Genomic DNA, 16985 nt, shown 5'->3' on the forward strand with positions numbered 1-16985 from the left:
TCCAAAACAGTAGGCAAGTGATGTTGACCCTCCGAGCCCTGTCTCTTGTCTCCAATCTTAGTTTTGGAGAGTCTCAATAAACCTGGATCTCACCATGGTAGCCTGGGCTGGGCAGCAAGCAGCAGGGATCCTCCTTGTCTCTGCCTCCTTGATGGTTGTTTTATAGTCACATGCCCCTCCCACCAGCCCATCTAGATAGGTTATGGGAATGGAACTCTGGCCCAAGCACAGAAAGCATTTCTCTACTGAGCAAGACAAGCCTCCAGTTTCAACCTTATTAACAGTTATATACCCAAACACAGATGCAACTAAATGCCGTGCATATCAGTAACGTAGGTGATCATTTCCCTCTATGAAATTGTCAAGGCAATTTTAAAATTTATGATACAAACCAATGGAACCAAGAACTAGCACTCCACATATCTAGGAGACACATTGAAAGTCATATACCCTGAAAGAAGCAACATGTCGCCCAATGAGGATAGCTGTTAAAGGACAGGCACAGAGAGCTGTCACCTAGTGCTGAGAAACCCAACATTACCCTCCCACACCTCTCTGTCGGTAAGTAGAAAAATTAACCTGTACATAGGTGTGTGGTATGAGATCAGTGTTAATGTTGATCAACATGTGTGTCATGTTGATGTTGGTGCCAGAGGTCAACTTCAGGTGTCCTTGATCAGGAAACATCTACCTTAAAACAAAGACTTATTTTTAACTTTAACTTCACGCCTATGAGTGGGTATGTATGAGCCTTTTGGCAGTAGAGGACAGAGGTTTTGGGTGTCTTGGAGATGAATTTATATACCCAGCTCTGAGCCACCTGATGTGGGTGCCCTGAAATCAACTCCAACCTGCCTGAGCGCACAGAGGAATATGGCGGTCTAACTCACCTGACAGAAACCTACACAGCTTGTGTCTGTAAGTTTAACCATCTTTACATCCCACCCCTCCTGCAAACCTGGTGATTTCTGTTCCTTCTCTGATCCTTCTTCCTTCGGGGTTGCTTTGTCATCCTTTTTTGGAGGAGTTGTGCTTTCTGCAACAAAAGATAGAGTTAATAACTTATTGCCCATGTTGGGATAAGAACAGTTCATGTTCAAACTACATAGAGTATTAAGGCAAGCTTCTGCTAAGGTTATATCCTTATAGTCTTTGTTGTCAGGCCCTTTGTCTCTCAAGCACGGTAAGGCAGTAGAGCAAGGCAAAGATGCTCCCATTTGAATCCTAACATGTGCATTGCCTCCTAGTTCTTTTGAGAGGCTTAGGGTCTGTGTCACAAGGAGGTGCTGGGTCATAGGCAGTTAAGGTTCATCTTTGTTATTCATCCCCAATTCCTTCCAATTTCTGACCTGTAGAAGCAGCTTGTATGAGATTTAATTTGCGGGTAACTGATACTTGTAATTAGGGTTGTCTTCAGGTTTGTGTGTCTTGTTGTGGGTGCACAGATGTTCCCGATTGTCTACTTCCTCTTTAGAAATGTAACTAGGTTTTGAAAAGAATACATTTTCAACCAAAAGTCATCAAAAAAGACAAGGAAGGACACTTCATATTCATCAAAGGAATAATCCACCAAGACAATCTCTCAGTCCTCGATATCGATGTCCAAATTCAAGGGCACCTACATACATAAAAAATACCTTACTAAAGCTCAAAGCACACAGTGCACCTCACACAATAATAGTGGGTGATTTCAACACCCCACTCTCATCAATGGACAGATCATGGAAGCAGAAATTGAAGAGAGACATAGACAGACTAAGCGAAGGCATGATCCGAATGGACTTAAAAGATATTTATAGAACATTCTATCCTAAAGGAAAGGATTTACCTTCGTCTCACCACCTCCTGGTACTTTCTCTAAAATTGACCATATAATGGGTCATATAACAGGCCTCAACAGATTCAGAAAGATAGAAATAATCCCATGCGTCCTATCAGACCACCACGGGCTAAAGCTGGTCTTCAATAACAATAAGGGAAGAATGCCCACATATACATGGAACTTGAACAATGCTCTACTCATCAAGGATAACCTGGCCAAGGAAGAAATAAAGAAAGAAATTAAAGACTTCTTAGAATTTAATGAAAAGGAAGGTACAACATATCAAAACTTATGGGACACAATGAAAGGTGTGCTAAGAGGAAAACTCATAGCTCTGAGTGCCTGCAGAAAGAAACAGGAAAGAGCATATATCAGCAGCTTGACAGCACACCTAAAAGCTCTAGAACAAGAAGAAGCAAATACACCCAGTAGAAGTAGAAGGCAGGAAATAATCTAACTCAGAGCTGAAATCAACCAAATAGAAACAAAAAGGACCATAGAAAGAATCAACAGAACCAAAAGTTGGTTCTTTGAGAAAGTCAACAAGATAGATAAACCCTTAGCCAGACTAACGAGAGGACACAGAGAGTGTGTCCAAATTAACAAAATCAGAAATGAAAAGGGAGACATAACTACAGAATCAGAGGAAATTCAAAAAATCATCAGATCCTACTACAAAAGCCAATATTCAACAAAACTTGAAAATCTGCAGGAAATGGACAATTTCCTAGACAGATACCAGGTACCGAAGTTAAATCAGGAAGAGACAAACCAGTTAAACAACCCCATAACTCCTAAGGAAATAGAAGCAGTCATTAAAGGCCTCCCAACCAAAAAGAGCCCAGGTCCAGACGGGTTCCGTGCAGAATTCTATCAGACCTTCACAGAAGACCTCATCACACCAATACTATCCAAACTATTCCACAAAATTGAAGCTGATGAAGCGCTACCGTATTCGTTCTATGAAGCCACAATTACTCTTTTACCTAAACCACACAAAGACCCAACAGAGAAAGAGAACTTCAGACTAATTTCCCTTATGGATATCAACGCAAAAATACTGAATAAAATTCTGGCAAACGGAATCCAAGATCACTTCAAAACAATCATTCACCATGATCAAGTAGGCTTCATCCCAGGCATGCAGGGATGGTTTCATATATGGAAAACCATCAACGTGATCCATTATCTAAACAAACTGAAACAACAAAACCACGTGATCATTTCATTAGATGCTGAGAAAGCATTTGACAAAATTCAACACCCCTTCATGATAAAAGTCCTGGAAAGAATAGGAATTCAAGGCCCATGCCTAGACATAGTAAAAGCCATATACAGCAAACCAGTAGCTAACATTAAACTAAATGGAGAGAAACTTGAAGCAATCCCACTAAAATCAGGGACTAGACAAGGCTGCCCACTCTCTCCCTACTTATTCAATATAGTTCTTGAAGTTCGAGCCAGAGCAATCAGACAACAAAAGGAGATCAAGGGGATAAAGATTAGAAAAGAAGAGGTCAAAATATCACTAATTGCAGATGATATGATAGTATATTTAAGTGATCCCAAAAGTTCCACCAGAGAACTACTACAGCTGATAAACAACTTCAGCAAAGTGGCTGTGTATAAAATTAACTCAAATAAATCAGTAGCCTTCCTCTACACAAAAGAGAAACAAGCCGAGAAAGAAATTAGGGAAACGACACCCTTCCTAATAGTCCCAAATAAAAAAAAAATACCTCAGTGTGACTGTGACCAAGCAAGTAAAAGATCTGTATGATAAGATCTTTAAGCCTCTGAAGAAAGAAATTGAAGACATCAGAAGATGGAAAGATCTCCCATGCTCATGGATTGGCAGGATCAACATAGTAAAAATGGCCATTTCACCAAATGCGATCTACAGATTCAATGCAATCCCCATCAAAATACCAATCCAATGCTTCAGAGAGTTAGACAGAACAATCTGCAAATTCATCTGGAGTAACAAAAAACCCAGGATAGCTAAAACTATCCTCAACAATAAGGGGACTTCTGGGGAAATCACTATCCCTGAAGTCAAGCAGTATTACAGAGCAATAGTGATAAAAACTGCATGGTATTGGTACAGAGACAGACAGATAGACCAGTGGAATAGAATTGAAGACCCAGAAATGAACCCACACACCTATGGTCACTTGATTTTTGACAAAGGAGCCAAAACCATCCAATGGAAAAAAAAAAGATAGCATTTTCAGCAAATGATGCTGGTTCAACTGGAGGTCAGCATGTAGAAGAATGCAGATCGATCCATGCTTATCACCCCGTACAAAGCTTAAGTCCAAGTGGAGCAAGGACCTCCACATCAAACCAGATACACTCAAACTAATAGAAGAAAAAGTGGGGAAGACTCTCGAACACATGGAGACTGGAGAAAATTTCCTGAAAAAACCAAACCAAACCAAACCAAACACCAATGGCTTATGCTCTAAGATCAAGAATCGACAAATGGGATCTCCTAAAACTGCAAAGCTTCTTTAAGGCCAAGGGCACTGTGGTTAGGACAAAATGGCAACCAACAGATTGGGAAAAGCTCTTTACCAATCCTACAACAGACAGAGGGCTTATACCCAAAATACACAAAGAACTCAAGAAGTTAGACCGCAGGGAGACAAATAACCCTATTAAAAAATGGGGTTCAACCCATTCAGAGCCTGTCCCACATGTGGCCCATACATATACAGCCACCCAATTAGACAAGATGGATGAAGCAGAGAAGTGCAGGCCGACAGGAACCGGATGTAGATGTCTCCTGAGAGACACAGCCAGAATACAGCAAATACAAAGGCGAAAGCCAGCAGCAAACCACTGAACTGAGAACAGGACCCCCGTTGAAGGAATCAGAGAAAGGACTAAAGATCTTGAAGGGGCTCGAGACCCCAGATGAACAGCAATGCAAGCAACCAGAGCTTCCAGGGACTGAGTCACTACCCAAAGACTATACATGGACTGACCCTGTACTCTAACCTCATAGGTAGCAATGAATAGCCTAGTAAGGGCAGCGGTGGAAGGGGAAGCCCTTGGTCCTGCCAAGACTGAACACCTAGTGAACGTGATTGTTGGGGGGAGGGTGGTAATGGGGGGAGGATAGGAGGGGAACACATATATAGAAGGGGAGGGGGAGGGGGAGGTTCAGAGGTTAGGGAAATTTGGCCTGGAAACCGGGAATGGGAATAACAATCGGAATGTAAATAAAAAATACTCAAGGTAGAATGCCGAATGGGTGAGAAACACCTAAAGAAATGTTCAACATCTTTAGTCATAAGGGAAATGCAAATCAAAACAACCCTGAGATTTTACCTCACATCAGTGAGAATGGCTAAGATCAAAAACTCAGCCCTAATGCTTGAATTACCCTAGATGCCTAGAACAAATGAAACTCAAAAGACGGATGATCAAAATGTGAATGCTTCACTCCTTCTTTAAAGGGGAACAAGAATACCCTTGGCAGGGAATAGAGAGGCAAAGATTAAAACAGAGACTGAAGGAACACCCATTCAGAGCCTGCCCCACATGTTGTCCATACATATACATCCATCCATATAGACAAGATGGATGAAGCAAAGAAGTGCAGACCGACAGGAGCCGGATGTAGATCGCTCCTGAGAGACACAGCCAGAATACAGCAAATACAGAGGCGAATGCCAGCAGCAAACCACTGAACTGAGAATAGGACCCCCGTTGAAGGAATCAGAGAAAGAACTGGAAGAGCTTGAAGGGGCTCGAGACCCCATATGTACAACAATGCCAAGCAACCAGAGCTTCCAGGGAATAAGCCACTACCTAAAGACTATACATGGACTGACCCTGGACTCTGACCTCATAGGTAGCAATGAATATCCTAGTAAGAGCACCAGTGGAAGGGGAAGCCCTGCGTCCTGCTAAGACTGAACCCCCAGTGAACTAGACTGTTGTGGGGAGTGCGGCAATGGGGGGAGGGTTGAGAGGGGAACACCCATATGGGAGGGGAACACCCATAAGGAAGGGGAGGCGGGAGGGGGATGTTTGCCTGGAAACCGGGAAAGGAATAACACTCGAAATGTATATAAGAAATACTCAAGTTAATAAAAAAAAAAGAACTAAAAAAAAATACTCAAGGTAATGAAGATATATATGTATATATATATCACATACCATGAGAAAATCAACATGTCGCCCAATGGGGAGAGCTGTTAAAGGACAGGCACAGAGAGCTGTCACCTAGTGCTGAGAAACCCAACATTACCCTCCCACACCTCTCTGTCGGTAAGTAGAAAAATTAACCTGTACATAGGTGTGTGGTATGAGATCAGTGTTAATTTTGATCAACATGTGTGTCATGTTGATGTTGGTGCCAGAGGTCAACTTCAGGTGTCCTTGATCAGGAAACATCTACCTTAAAACAAAGACTTATTTTTAACTTTAACTTCATGCCTATGAGTGGGTATGTATGAGCCTTTTGGCAGTAGAGGACAGAGGTTTTGGGTGTCTTGGAGATGAATTTATATACCCAGCTCTGAGCCACCTGATGTGGGTGCCCTGAAATCAACTCCAACCTGCATGAGCGCACAGAGGAATATGGCGGTCTAACTCACCTGACAGAAACCTAAACAGCATGTGGCTGTAGGTGTAACCATCTTTACAGCCCACCCCTCCTGCAAACCTGGTGGTTTCTGTTCCTCCTCTGATCCTTCTTCCTTCGGGGTTGCTTTATCATCTTTTTTTGGAGGAGTTGTTGGGCTTTCTGGAACAAAACAAAGAGTTAATAACTTATTGCCCATGTTGGGATGAAACGGTTCATGTCCGAACGACAGAGAGTGTTAGGCAAACTTCTGCTCAGGTGATATCCATATAGAATTTGATGTCAGGCCCTATGTCTCTCAAGTACAGTAAGGCAGTAGAGAGAGGCAAAGATGCTCACATATGAACCCTAACATGTGCATTATCTCCTAGTTCCTTTGAGAGGCTTAGGGTGGGTGTCACACAAGGAGGAGCTGGGTCATAGGTAGTTAAGGTTCATCTTTGTTATTCATCCCCAATCCCTTCCAATTTCTGACCTGTAGAAGCAGCTTGTATGAGATTTAATTTGCGGGTAACTGATACTTGTAATTAGAGTTGTCTTCAGGTTTGTGTGTCTTGTTGTGGGTGCACAGATGTTCCCGATTGTCTACTTCCTCTTTAGAAATGTAACTAGGTTTGGAAAAGAATACATTTTATTGTTTGAGACATGTCCATGTATTCACACAGGTGCCCTAGGGAGCCAGAACAGGACATTGAGCTCTGTGGAACTGGAGTTAAAGGCAGCTGTGAGCCACTTCTATGTGTGTGCTATAAGGGGAACAGGATTTTACTCTTCAAAGCAGAGATACCATCTCTATGAGCTTCCAATCCTGAGGGAACAGAGGGTGGGGAGGAGAGATATGAACTGCTATCCTTTGGACATGACGGAGCTGCTGGGCACATGAAATCATGCAGCTGAGACTCCCTGTGCAAACGTCAGACACTTAAAAATGTATAATAGTTTGGGTGCGGGCTCCTGAGGAAGTATCAGCATTTGGAGTTGCTGCTCTGCAGCAGCTCCTCCTCTTAGTTGCCACGGCTCTGTGTGTACATGCACGCTGGCAGGTCCATGTGCAAATTCTGTGACCATCGGTGGACCATAGGTTGACTTTTCATGTCTTTCTCAGTCACTCTCAGTCTTAACTTCTAAAGATGTATTTATCTTTAAGAATGCTCTTCCTGTACGGATGTCGCTGTACCCTGTGCCAGGCAGGCTATGCCTACTTAGACTACAAGAGGGCAAATTCCTTGACACTAGACTTACGGATATGAGCTGGCATGTGAGAACTGAAAACTGATTTTGCATTCTCCAAAACAGTAGGCAAGTGATGTTGACCCTCCGGGCCCTGTCTCTTGTCTCCAATCTTAGTTTTGGAGAGTCTCACTAAACCTGGATCTCACCATGGTAGCCTGGGCTGGGCAGCAAGCAGCAGGGATCCTCCTTGTCTCTGCCTCCTTGGTGGTTGTTTTATAGTCACATGCCCCTCCCACCAGCCCATCTAGATAGGTTATGGGAATGGAACTCTGGCCCAAGCACAGAAAGCATTTCTTTACTGAGCAAGACAAGCCTCCAGTTTCAACCTTATTAACAGTTATATACCCAAACACAGATGCAACTTAATGCCGTGCATATCAGTAACGTAGGTGATCATTTCCCTCTATGAAATTGTCAAGGCAATTTTAAAATTTATGATACAAACCAATGGAACCAAGAACTAGCACTCCACCTATCTAGGAGACACATTGAAAGTCATATACCCTGAAAGAAGCAACATGTCGCCCAATGGGGATAGCTGTTAAAGGACAGGCACAGAGAGCTGTCACCTAGTGCTGAGAAACCCAACATTACCCTCCCACACCTCTCTGTCGGTAAGTAGAAAAATTAACCTGTACATATGTGTGTGGTATGAGATCAGTGTTAATGTTGATCAACATGTGTGTCATGTTGATGTTGGTGCCAGAGGTCAACTCAGGTGTCCTTGATCAGGAAACATCTACCTTAAAACAAAGACTTATTTTTAACTTTAATTTCATGCCTATGAGTGGGTATGTATGAGCCTTTTGGCAGTAGAGGACAGAGGTGTTGGGTTTCTTGGAGATGAATTTATATACCCAGCTCTGAGCCACCTGATGTGGGTGCCCTGAAATCAACTCCAACCTGCCTGAGCGCACAGAAGAATATGGAGGTCTAACTCACCTGACAGAAACCTACACAGCATGTGTCTGTAAGTTTAACCATCTTTACATCCCACCCCTCCTGCAAACCTGGTGATTTCTGTTCCTTCTCTGATCCTTCTTCCTCCGGGGTTGCTTTGTCATCTTTTTTTGGAGGAGTTGTTGTGCTTTCTGTAACAAAAGATAGAGTTAATAACTTATTGCCCATGTTGGGATAAGAACAGTTCATGTTCAAACTACATAGAGTATTAAGGCAAGCTTCTGCTAAGGTTATATCCTTATAGCCTTTGTTGTCAGGCCCTTTGTCTCTCAAGCACGGTAAGGCAGTAGAGCGAGGCAAAGATGCTCCCATTTGAATCCTAACATGTGCATTGCCTCCTAGTTCTTTTGAGAGGCTTAGGGTGTGTGTCACAAGGAGGTGCTGGGTCATAGGCAGTTAAGGTTCATCTTTGTTATTCATCCCCAATTCCTTCCAATTTCTGACCTGTAGAAGCAGCTTGTATGGGATTTAATTTGCGGGTAACTGATACTTGTAATTACGGTTGTCTTCAGGTTTGTGTGTCTTGTTGTGGGTGCACAGATGTTCCCGATTGTCTACTTCCTCTTTAGAAATGTAACTAGGTTTTGAAAAGAATAAATTTTCAACCAAAAGTCATCAAAAAAGACAAGGAAGGACACTTCATATTCATCAAAGGAATAATCCACCAAGACAATCTCTCAGTCCTCGATATCGATGTCCAAATACAAGGGCACCTACATCCATAAAAGATACCTTACTAACACTCAAAGCACACAGTGCACCTCACACAATAATAGTGGGTGATTTCAACACCCCACTCTCATCAATGGACAAATCATGGAAGCAGAAATTGAAGAGAGACATAGACAGACTAAGCGAAGTCATGATCCAAATGGACTTAAAAGATATTTATAGAACATTCTATCCTAAAAGGAAAGGATTTACCTGCGTCTCACCACCTCCTGGTACTTTCTCTAAAATTGACCATATAATGGGTCATAAAAACAGGCCTCAACAGATACAGAAAGATAGAAATAATCCCATGCGTCCTATCAGACCACCACGGGCTAAAGCTGGTCTTCAATAACAATAAGGTAAGAACGCCCACATATACATGGAACTTTAACAGTGCTCTACTCATCAAGGATAACCTGGCCAAGGAAGAAATAAAGAAAGAAATTAAAGACTTCTTAGAATTTAATGAAAAGGAAGTACAACATATCAAAACTTATGGGACACAATGAAAGCTGTGCTAAGAGGAAAACTCATAGCTCTGAGTGCCTGCAGAAAGAAACAGGAAAGAGCATATATCGGCAGCTTGACAGCACACCTAAAAGCTCTAGAACAAGAAGAAGCAAATACACCCAGTAGAAGTAGAAGGCAGGAAATAATCAAACTCAGGGCTGAAATCAACCAAATAGAAACAAAAAGGACCATAGAAAGAATCAACAGAACCAAAAGTTGGTTCTTTGAGAAAGTCAACAAGATAGATAAACCCTTAGCCAGACTAACGAGAGGACACAGAGAGTGTGTCCAAATTAACAAAATCAGAAATGAAAAGGGAGACATAACTACAGAATCAGAGGAAATTAAAAAAAATCATCAGATCCTACTACAAAAGCCAATATTCAACAAAACTTGAAAATCTGCAGGAAATGGACAATTTCCTAGACAGATACGAGGTACCGAAATTAAATCAGGAACAGACAAACCAGTTAAACAATCCCATAACTCCTAATGAAATAGAAGCAGTCATTAAAGGCCTCCCAACCAAAAAGAGCCCAGGTCCAGACGGGTTCCGTGCAGAATTCTATCAGACCTTCACAGAAGACCTCATCACACCAATACTGTCCAAACTATTCCACAAAATTGAAGCTGATGAAGCGCTACCGTATTCCTTCTATGAAGCCACAATTACTCTTTTACCTAAACCACACAAAGACCCAACAAAGAAAGAGAACTTCAGACCAATTTCCCTTATGGATATCAACGCAAAAATACTCAATAAAATTCTGGCAAACCGAATCCAATATCACATCAAAACAATCATTCACCATGATCAAGTAGGCTTCATCCCAGGCATGCAGGGATGGTTTCATATATGGAAAACCATCAACGTGATCCATTATCTAAACAAACTGAAACAACAAAACCACAGGATCATTTCATTAGATGCTGAGAAAGCATTTGACAAAATTCAACACCCCTTCATGATAAAAGTCCTGGAAAGAATAGGAATTCAAGGCCCATACCTAGACATAGTAAAAGCCATATAAAGCAAACCAGTAGCTAACATTAAACTAAATGGAGAGAAACTTGAAGCAATCCCACTAAAATCAGGGACTAGACAAGGCTGCCCACTCTCTCCCTACTTATTCAATATAGTTCTTGAAGTTCTAGCCAGAGCAATCAGACAACAAAAGGAGATCAAGGGGATACAGATTAGAAAAGAAGAAGTCAAAATATCACTAATTGCAGATGATAGGATATAGTATATTTAAGTGATCCCAAAAGTTCCACCAGAGAACTACTACAGCTGATAAACAACTTCAGCAAAGTGGCTGGGTATAAAATTAACTCAAATAAATCAGTAGCCTTCCTCTACACAAAAGAGAAACAAGCCGAGAAAGAAATTAGGGAAACGACACCCTTCCTAATAGTCCCAAATAATAAAAAAAATACCTCGGTGTGACTGTGACCAAGCAAGTAAAAGATCTGTATGATAAGATCTTTAAGCCTCTGAAGAAAGAAATTGAAGACATCAGAAGATGGAAAGATCTCCCATGCTCATGGATTGGCAGGATCAACATAGTAAAAATGGCCATTTTACCAAATGCGATCTACAGATTCAATGCAATCCCCATCAAAATACCAATCCAATGCTTCAGAGAGTTAGACAGAACAATTTGCAAATTCATCTGGAGTAACAAAAAACCCAGGATAGCTAAAACTATCCTCAACAATAAAGGGACTTCTGGGGAAATCACTATCCCTGAAGTCAAGCAGTATTACAGAGCAATAGTGATAAAAACTGCATGGTATTGGTACAGAGACAGACAGATAGACCAGTGGAATAGAACTGAAGACCCAGAAATGATCCCACACACCTATGGTCACTTGATTTTTGACAAAGGAGCCAAAACCATCCAATGGAAAAAAAAAGATAGCATTTTCAGCAAATGATGCTGGTTCAACTGGAGGTCAGCATGTAGAAGAATGCAGATCGATCCATGCTTATCACCCCGTACAAAGCTTAAGTCCAAGTGGATCAAGGACCTCCACATCAAACCAGATACACTCAAACTAATAGAAGAAAAAGTGGGGAAGACTCTCGAACACATGGAGACTGGAGAAAATTTCCTGAAAAAACCAAACCAAACCAAACCAAACCAAACACCAATGGCTTATGCTCTAAGATCAAGAATGGACAAATGGGATCTCCTAAAACTGCAAAGCTTCTGTAAGGCCAAGGGCACTGTGGTTAGGACAAAATGGCAACCAACAGATTGGGAAAAGCTCTTTACCAATCCTACAACAAGACAGAGGGCTTATACCCAAAATACACAAAGAACTCAAGAAGTTAGACCGCAGGGAGACAAATAACCCTATTAAAAAATGGTGTTCAACCCATTCAGAGCCTGCCCCACATGTGGCCCATACATATACAGCCACCCAATTAGACAAGATGGATGAAGCAGAGAAGTGCAGGCCGACAGGAACCGGATGTAGATGTCTCCTGAGAGACACAGCCAGAATACAGCAAATACAAAGGCGAAAGCCAGCAGCAAACCACTGAACTGAGAACAGGACCCCCGTTGAAGGAATCAGAGAAAGGACTGAAGATCTTGAAGGGGCTCGAGACCCCAGATGAACAACAATGCAAGCAACCAGAGCTTCCAGGGACTGAGTCACTACCCAAAGACTATACATGGACTGACCCTGTACTCTAACCTCATAGGTAGCAATGAATAGCCTAGTAAGAGCAGCAGTGGAAGGGGAAGCCCTTGGTCCTGCCAAGACTGAACACCTAGTGAACGTGATTGTTGGGGGGAGGGTGGTAATGGGGGGAGGATAGGAGGGGAACACATATATAGAGGGGGACGGGGAGGGGCAGAGGTTAGGGAAAGTTGGCCTGGAAACCGGGAATGGGAATAACAATCGGAATGTAAATAAAAAATACTCAAGGTAATGAAGATATATATGTATATATATCACATACCATGAGAAAATCAACATGTAGCCCAATGGGGAGAGCTGTTAAAGGACAGGCACAGAGACCTGTCACCGAGTGCTGAGAAACCCAACATTACCCTCCCACACCTCTGTGTCGACAAGTAGAGAAATTAACCTTGTACATATGTGTGTGGTATGTGATCACTGTTAATGTTGATCAACATGTGTGTCATGTTGATGTTGGTGCCAGAGGTCAACTTCAGGTGTCCTTGATCAGGAAACATCTACCTTGAAACAAAGCCTTATTTTTAACTTTAACTTCATGCCTATGTGTGGGTATGTATGAGCCTTTTGCCAGCAGAGGACAGAGGTGTTGGGTTTCTTGGAGATGAACTTACACCCAGCTCTGAGCCACCTGATGTGGGTGCCCTTAAATCAACTCCAACCTGCATGAGCGCACAGAGGAATATGGAGGTCTAACTCACCTGACAGAAACCTACACAGCATGTGGCTGTAAGTGTAACCATCTTTACAGCCCACCCCTCCTGCAAACCTGGTGATTTCTGTTCCTCCTCTGATCCTTCTTCCTTCGGGGTTGCTTTATCATCTTTTTTTGGAGGAGTTGTTGGGCTTTCTGGAACAAAACAAAGAGTTAATGACTTATTGCCCATGTTGGGATGAAACGGTTCATGTCCGAACGACAGAGAGTGTTAGGCAAGCTTCTGCTCAGGTGATATCCATATAGAATTTGATGTCAGGCCCTATGTCTCTCAAGTACAGTAAGGCAGTAGAGAGAGGCAAAGATGCTCACATATGAACCCTAACATGTGCATTATCTCCTAGTTCCTTTGAGAGGCTTAGGGTGGGTGTCACACAAGGAGGAGCTGGGTCATAGGTAGTTAAGGTTCATCTTTGTTATTCATCCCCAATTCCTTCCAATTTCTGACCTGTAGAAGCAGCTTGTATGAGATTTAATTTGCGGGTAACTGATACTTGTAATTAGAGTTGTCTTCAGGTTTGTGTGTCTTGTTGTGGGTGCACAGATGCTCCCGATTGTCTACCTCCTCTTTAGAAATGTAACTAGGTTTGGAAAAGAATACATTTTATTGTTTGGGACATGTCCATGTATTCACACAGGTGCCCTAGGGAGCCAGAACAGGACATTGAGCTCTGTGGAACTGGAGTTAAAGGCAGCTGTGAGCCACTTCTATGTGTGTGCTATAAGGGGAACAGGATTTTACTCTTCAAAGCAGAGATACCATCTCTATGAGCTTCCAATCCTGAGGGAACAGAGGGTGGGGAGGAGAGATATGAACTGCTATCCTTTGGACATGACGGAGCTGCTGGGCACATGAAATCATGCAGCTGAGACTCCCTGTGCAAACGTCAGACACTTAAAAATGTATAATAGTTTGGGTGCGGGCTCCTGAGGAAGTATCAGCATTTGGAGTTGCTGCTCTGCAGCAGCTCCTCCTCTTAGTTGCCACGGCTCTGTGTGTACATGCACGCTGGCAGGTCCATGTGCAAATTCTGTGACCATCGGTGGACCATAGGTTGACTTTTCATGTCTTTCTCAGTCACTCTCAGTCTTAACTTCTAAAGATGTATTTATCTTTAAGAATGCTCTTCCTGTACGGATGTCGCTGTACCCTGTGCCAGGCAGGCTATGCCTACTTAGACTACAAGAGGGCAAATTCCTTGACACTAGACTTACGGATATGAGCTGGCATGTGAGAACTGAAAACTGATTTTGCATTCTCCAAAACAGTAGGCAAGTGATGTTGACCCTCCGGGCCCTGTCTCTTGTCTCCAATCTTAGTTTTGGAGAGTCTCACTAAACCTGGATCTCACCATGGTAGCCTGGGCTGGGCAGCAAGCAGCAGGGATCCTCCTTGTCTCTGCCTCCTTGGTGGTTGTTTTATAGTCACATGCCCCTCCCACCAGCCCATCTAGATAGGTTATGGGAATGGAACTCTGGCCCAAGCACAGAAAGCATTTCTTTACTGAGCAAGACAAGCCTCCAGTTTCAACCTTATTAACAGTTATATACCCAAACACAGATGCAACTTAATGCCGTGCATATCAGTAACGTAGGTGATCATTTCCCTCTATGAAATTGTCAAGGCAATTTTAAAATTTATGATACAAACCAATGGAACCAAGAACTAGCACTCCACCTATCTAGGAGACACATTGAAAGTCATATACCCTGAAAGAAGCAACATGTCGCCCAATGGGGATAGCTGTTAAAGGACAGGCACAGAGAGCTGTCACCTAGTGCTGAGAAACCCAACATTACCCTCCCACACCTCTCTGTCGGTAAGTAGAAAAATTAACCTGTACATATGTGTGTGGTATGAGATCAGTGTTAATGTTGATCAACATGTGTGTCATGTTGATGTTGGTGCCAGAGGTCAACTCAGGTGTCCTTGATCAGGAAACATCTACCTTAAAACAAAGACTTATTTTTAACTTTAATTTCATGCCTATGAGTGGGTATGTATGAGCCTTTTGGCAGTAGAGGACAGAGGTGTTGGGTTTCTTGGAGATGAATTTATATACCCAGCTCTGAGCCACCTGATGTGGGTGCCCTGAAATCAACTCCAACCTGCCTGAGCGCACAGAAGAATATGGAGGTCTAACTCACCTGACAGAAACCTACACAGCATGTGTCTGTAAGTTTAACCATCTTTACATCCCACCCCTCCTGCAAACCTGGTGATTTCTGTTCCTTCTCTGATCCTTCTTCCTCCGGGGTTGCTTTGTCATCTTTTTTTGGAGGAGTTGTTGTGCTTTCTGTAACAAAAGATAGAGTTAATAACTTATTGCCCATGTTGGGATAAGAACAGTTCATGTTCAAACTACATAGAGTATTAAGGCAAGCTTCTGCTAAGGTTATATCCTTATAGCCTTTGTTGTCAGGCCCTTTGTCTCTCAAGCACGGTAAGGCAGTAGAGCGAGGCAAAGATGCTCCCATTTGAATCCTAACATGTGCATTGCCTCCTAGTTCTTTTGAGAGGCTTAGGGTGTGTGTCACAAGGAGGTGCTGGGTCATAGGCAGTTAAGGTTCATCTTTGTTATTCATCCCCAATTCCTTCCAATTTCTGACCTGTAGAAGCAGCTTGTATGGGATTTAATTTGCGGGTAACTGATACTTGTAATTACGGTTGTCTTCAGGTTTGTGTGTCTTGTTGTGGGTGCACAGATGTTCCCGATTGTCTACTTCCTCTTTAGAAATGTAACTAGGTTTTGAAAAGAATACATTTTCAACCAAAAGTCATCAAAAAAGACAAGGAAGGACACTTCATATTCATCAAAGGAATAATCCACCAAGACAATCTCTCAGTCCTCGATATCGATGTCCAAATACAAGGGCACCTACATCCATAAAAGATACCTTACTAACACTCAAAGCACACAGTGCACCTCACACAATAATAGTGGGTGATTTCAACACCCCACTCTCATCAATGGACAAATCATGGAAGCAGAAATTGAAGAGAGACATAGACAGACTAAGCGAAGTCATGATCCAAATGGACTTAAAAGATATTTATAGAACATTCTATCCTAAAAGGAAAGGATTTACCTGCGTCTCACCACCTCCTGGTACTTTCTCTAAAATTGACCATATAATGGGTCATAAAAACAGGCCTCAACAGATACAGAAAGATAGAAATAATCCCATGCGTCCTATCAGACCACCACGGGCTAAAGCTGGTCTTCAATAACAATAAGGTAAGAACGCCCACATATACATGGAACTTTAACAGTGCTCTACTCATCAAGGATAACCTGGCCAAGGAAGAAATAAAGAAAGAAATTAAAGACTTCTTAGAATTTAATGAAAAGGAAGTACAACATATCAAAACTTATGGGACACAATGAAAGCTGTGCTAAGAGGAAAACTCATAGCTCTGAGTGCCTGCAGAAAGAAACAGGAAAGAGCATATATCGGCAGCTTGACAGCACACCTAAAAGCTCTAGAACAAGAAGAAGCAAATACACCCAGTAGAAGTAGAAGGCAGGAAATAATCAAACTCAGGGCTGAAATCAACCAAATAGAAACAAAAAGGACCATAGAAAGAATCAACAGAACCAAAAGTTGGTTCTTTGAGAAAGTCAACAAGATAGATAAACCCTTAGCCAGACTAACGAGAGGACACAGAGAGTGTGTCCAAATTAACAAAATCAGAAATGAAAAGGGAGACATAACTACAG

General features: G+C 42.3%; 1 protein-coding gene across 1 annotated transcript in view; it reads right to left on the bottom strand.

Moving 5' to 3' along the window:
• The window catches only part of Nlrp5 (NLR family, pyrin domain containing 5), a 270742-nt gene that overhangs the window by 86843 nt on the left and 166914 nt on the right, over positions 1 to 16985 (bottom strand). The window contains exons 41-45 of the mRNA XM_087603010.1: positions 15480 to 15560; positions 13318 to 13398; positions 8663 to 8743; positions 6501 to 6581; positions 959 to 1036 (exon numbers count right to left, since the gene is read on the bottom strand). Of these exons, the coding sequence (XP_087459136.1) occupies positions 959 to 1036; positions 6501 to 6581; positions 8663 to 8743; positions 13318 to 13398; positions 15480 to 15560 (402 nt within the window). The remainder of the gene's footprint in view (positions 1 to 958; positions 1037 to 6500; positions 6582 to 8662; positions 8744 to 13317; positions 13399 to 15479; positions 15561 to 16985) is intronic.

Source organism: Rattus norvegicus, chromosome 1 (assembly GCF_021556685.1).
Source record: "Rattus norvegicus strain SHRSP/BbbUtx chromosome 1, alternate assembly SHRSP_T2T, whole genome shotgun sequence".
NCBI classification, from domain to species: domain Eukaryota; kingdom Metazoa; phylum Chordata; class Mammalia; order Rodentia; family Muridae; genus Rattus; species Rattus norvegicus.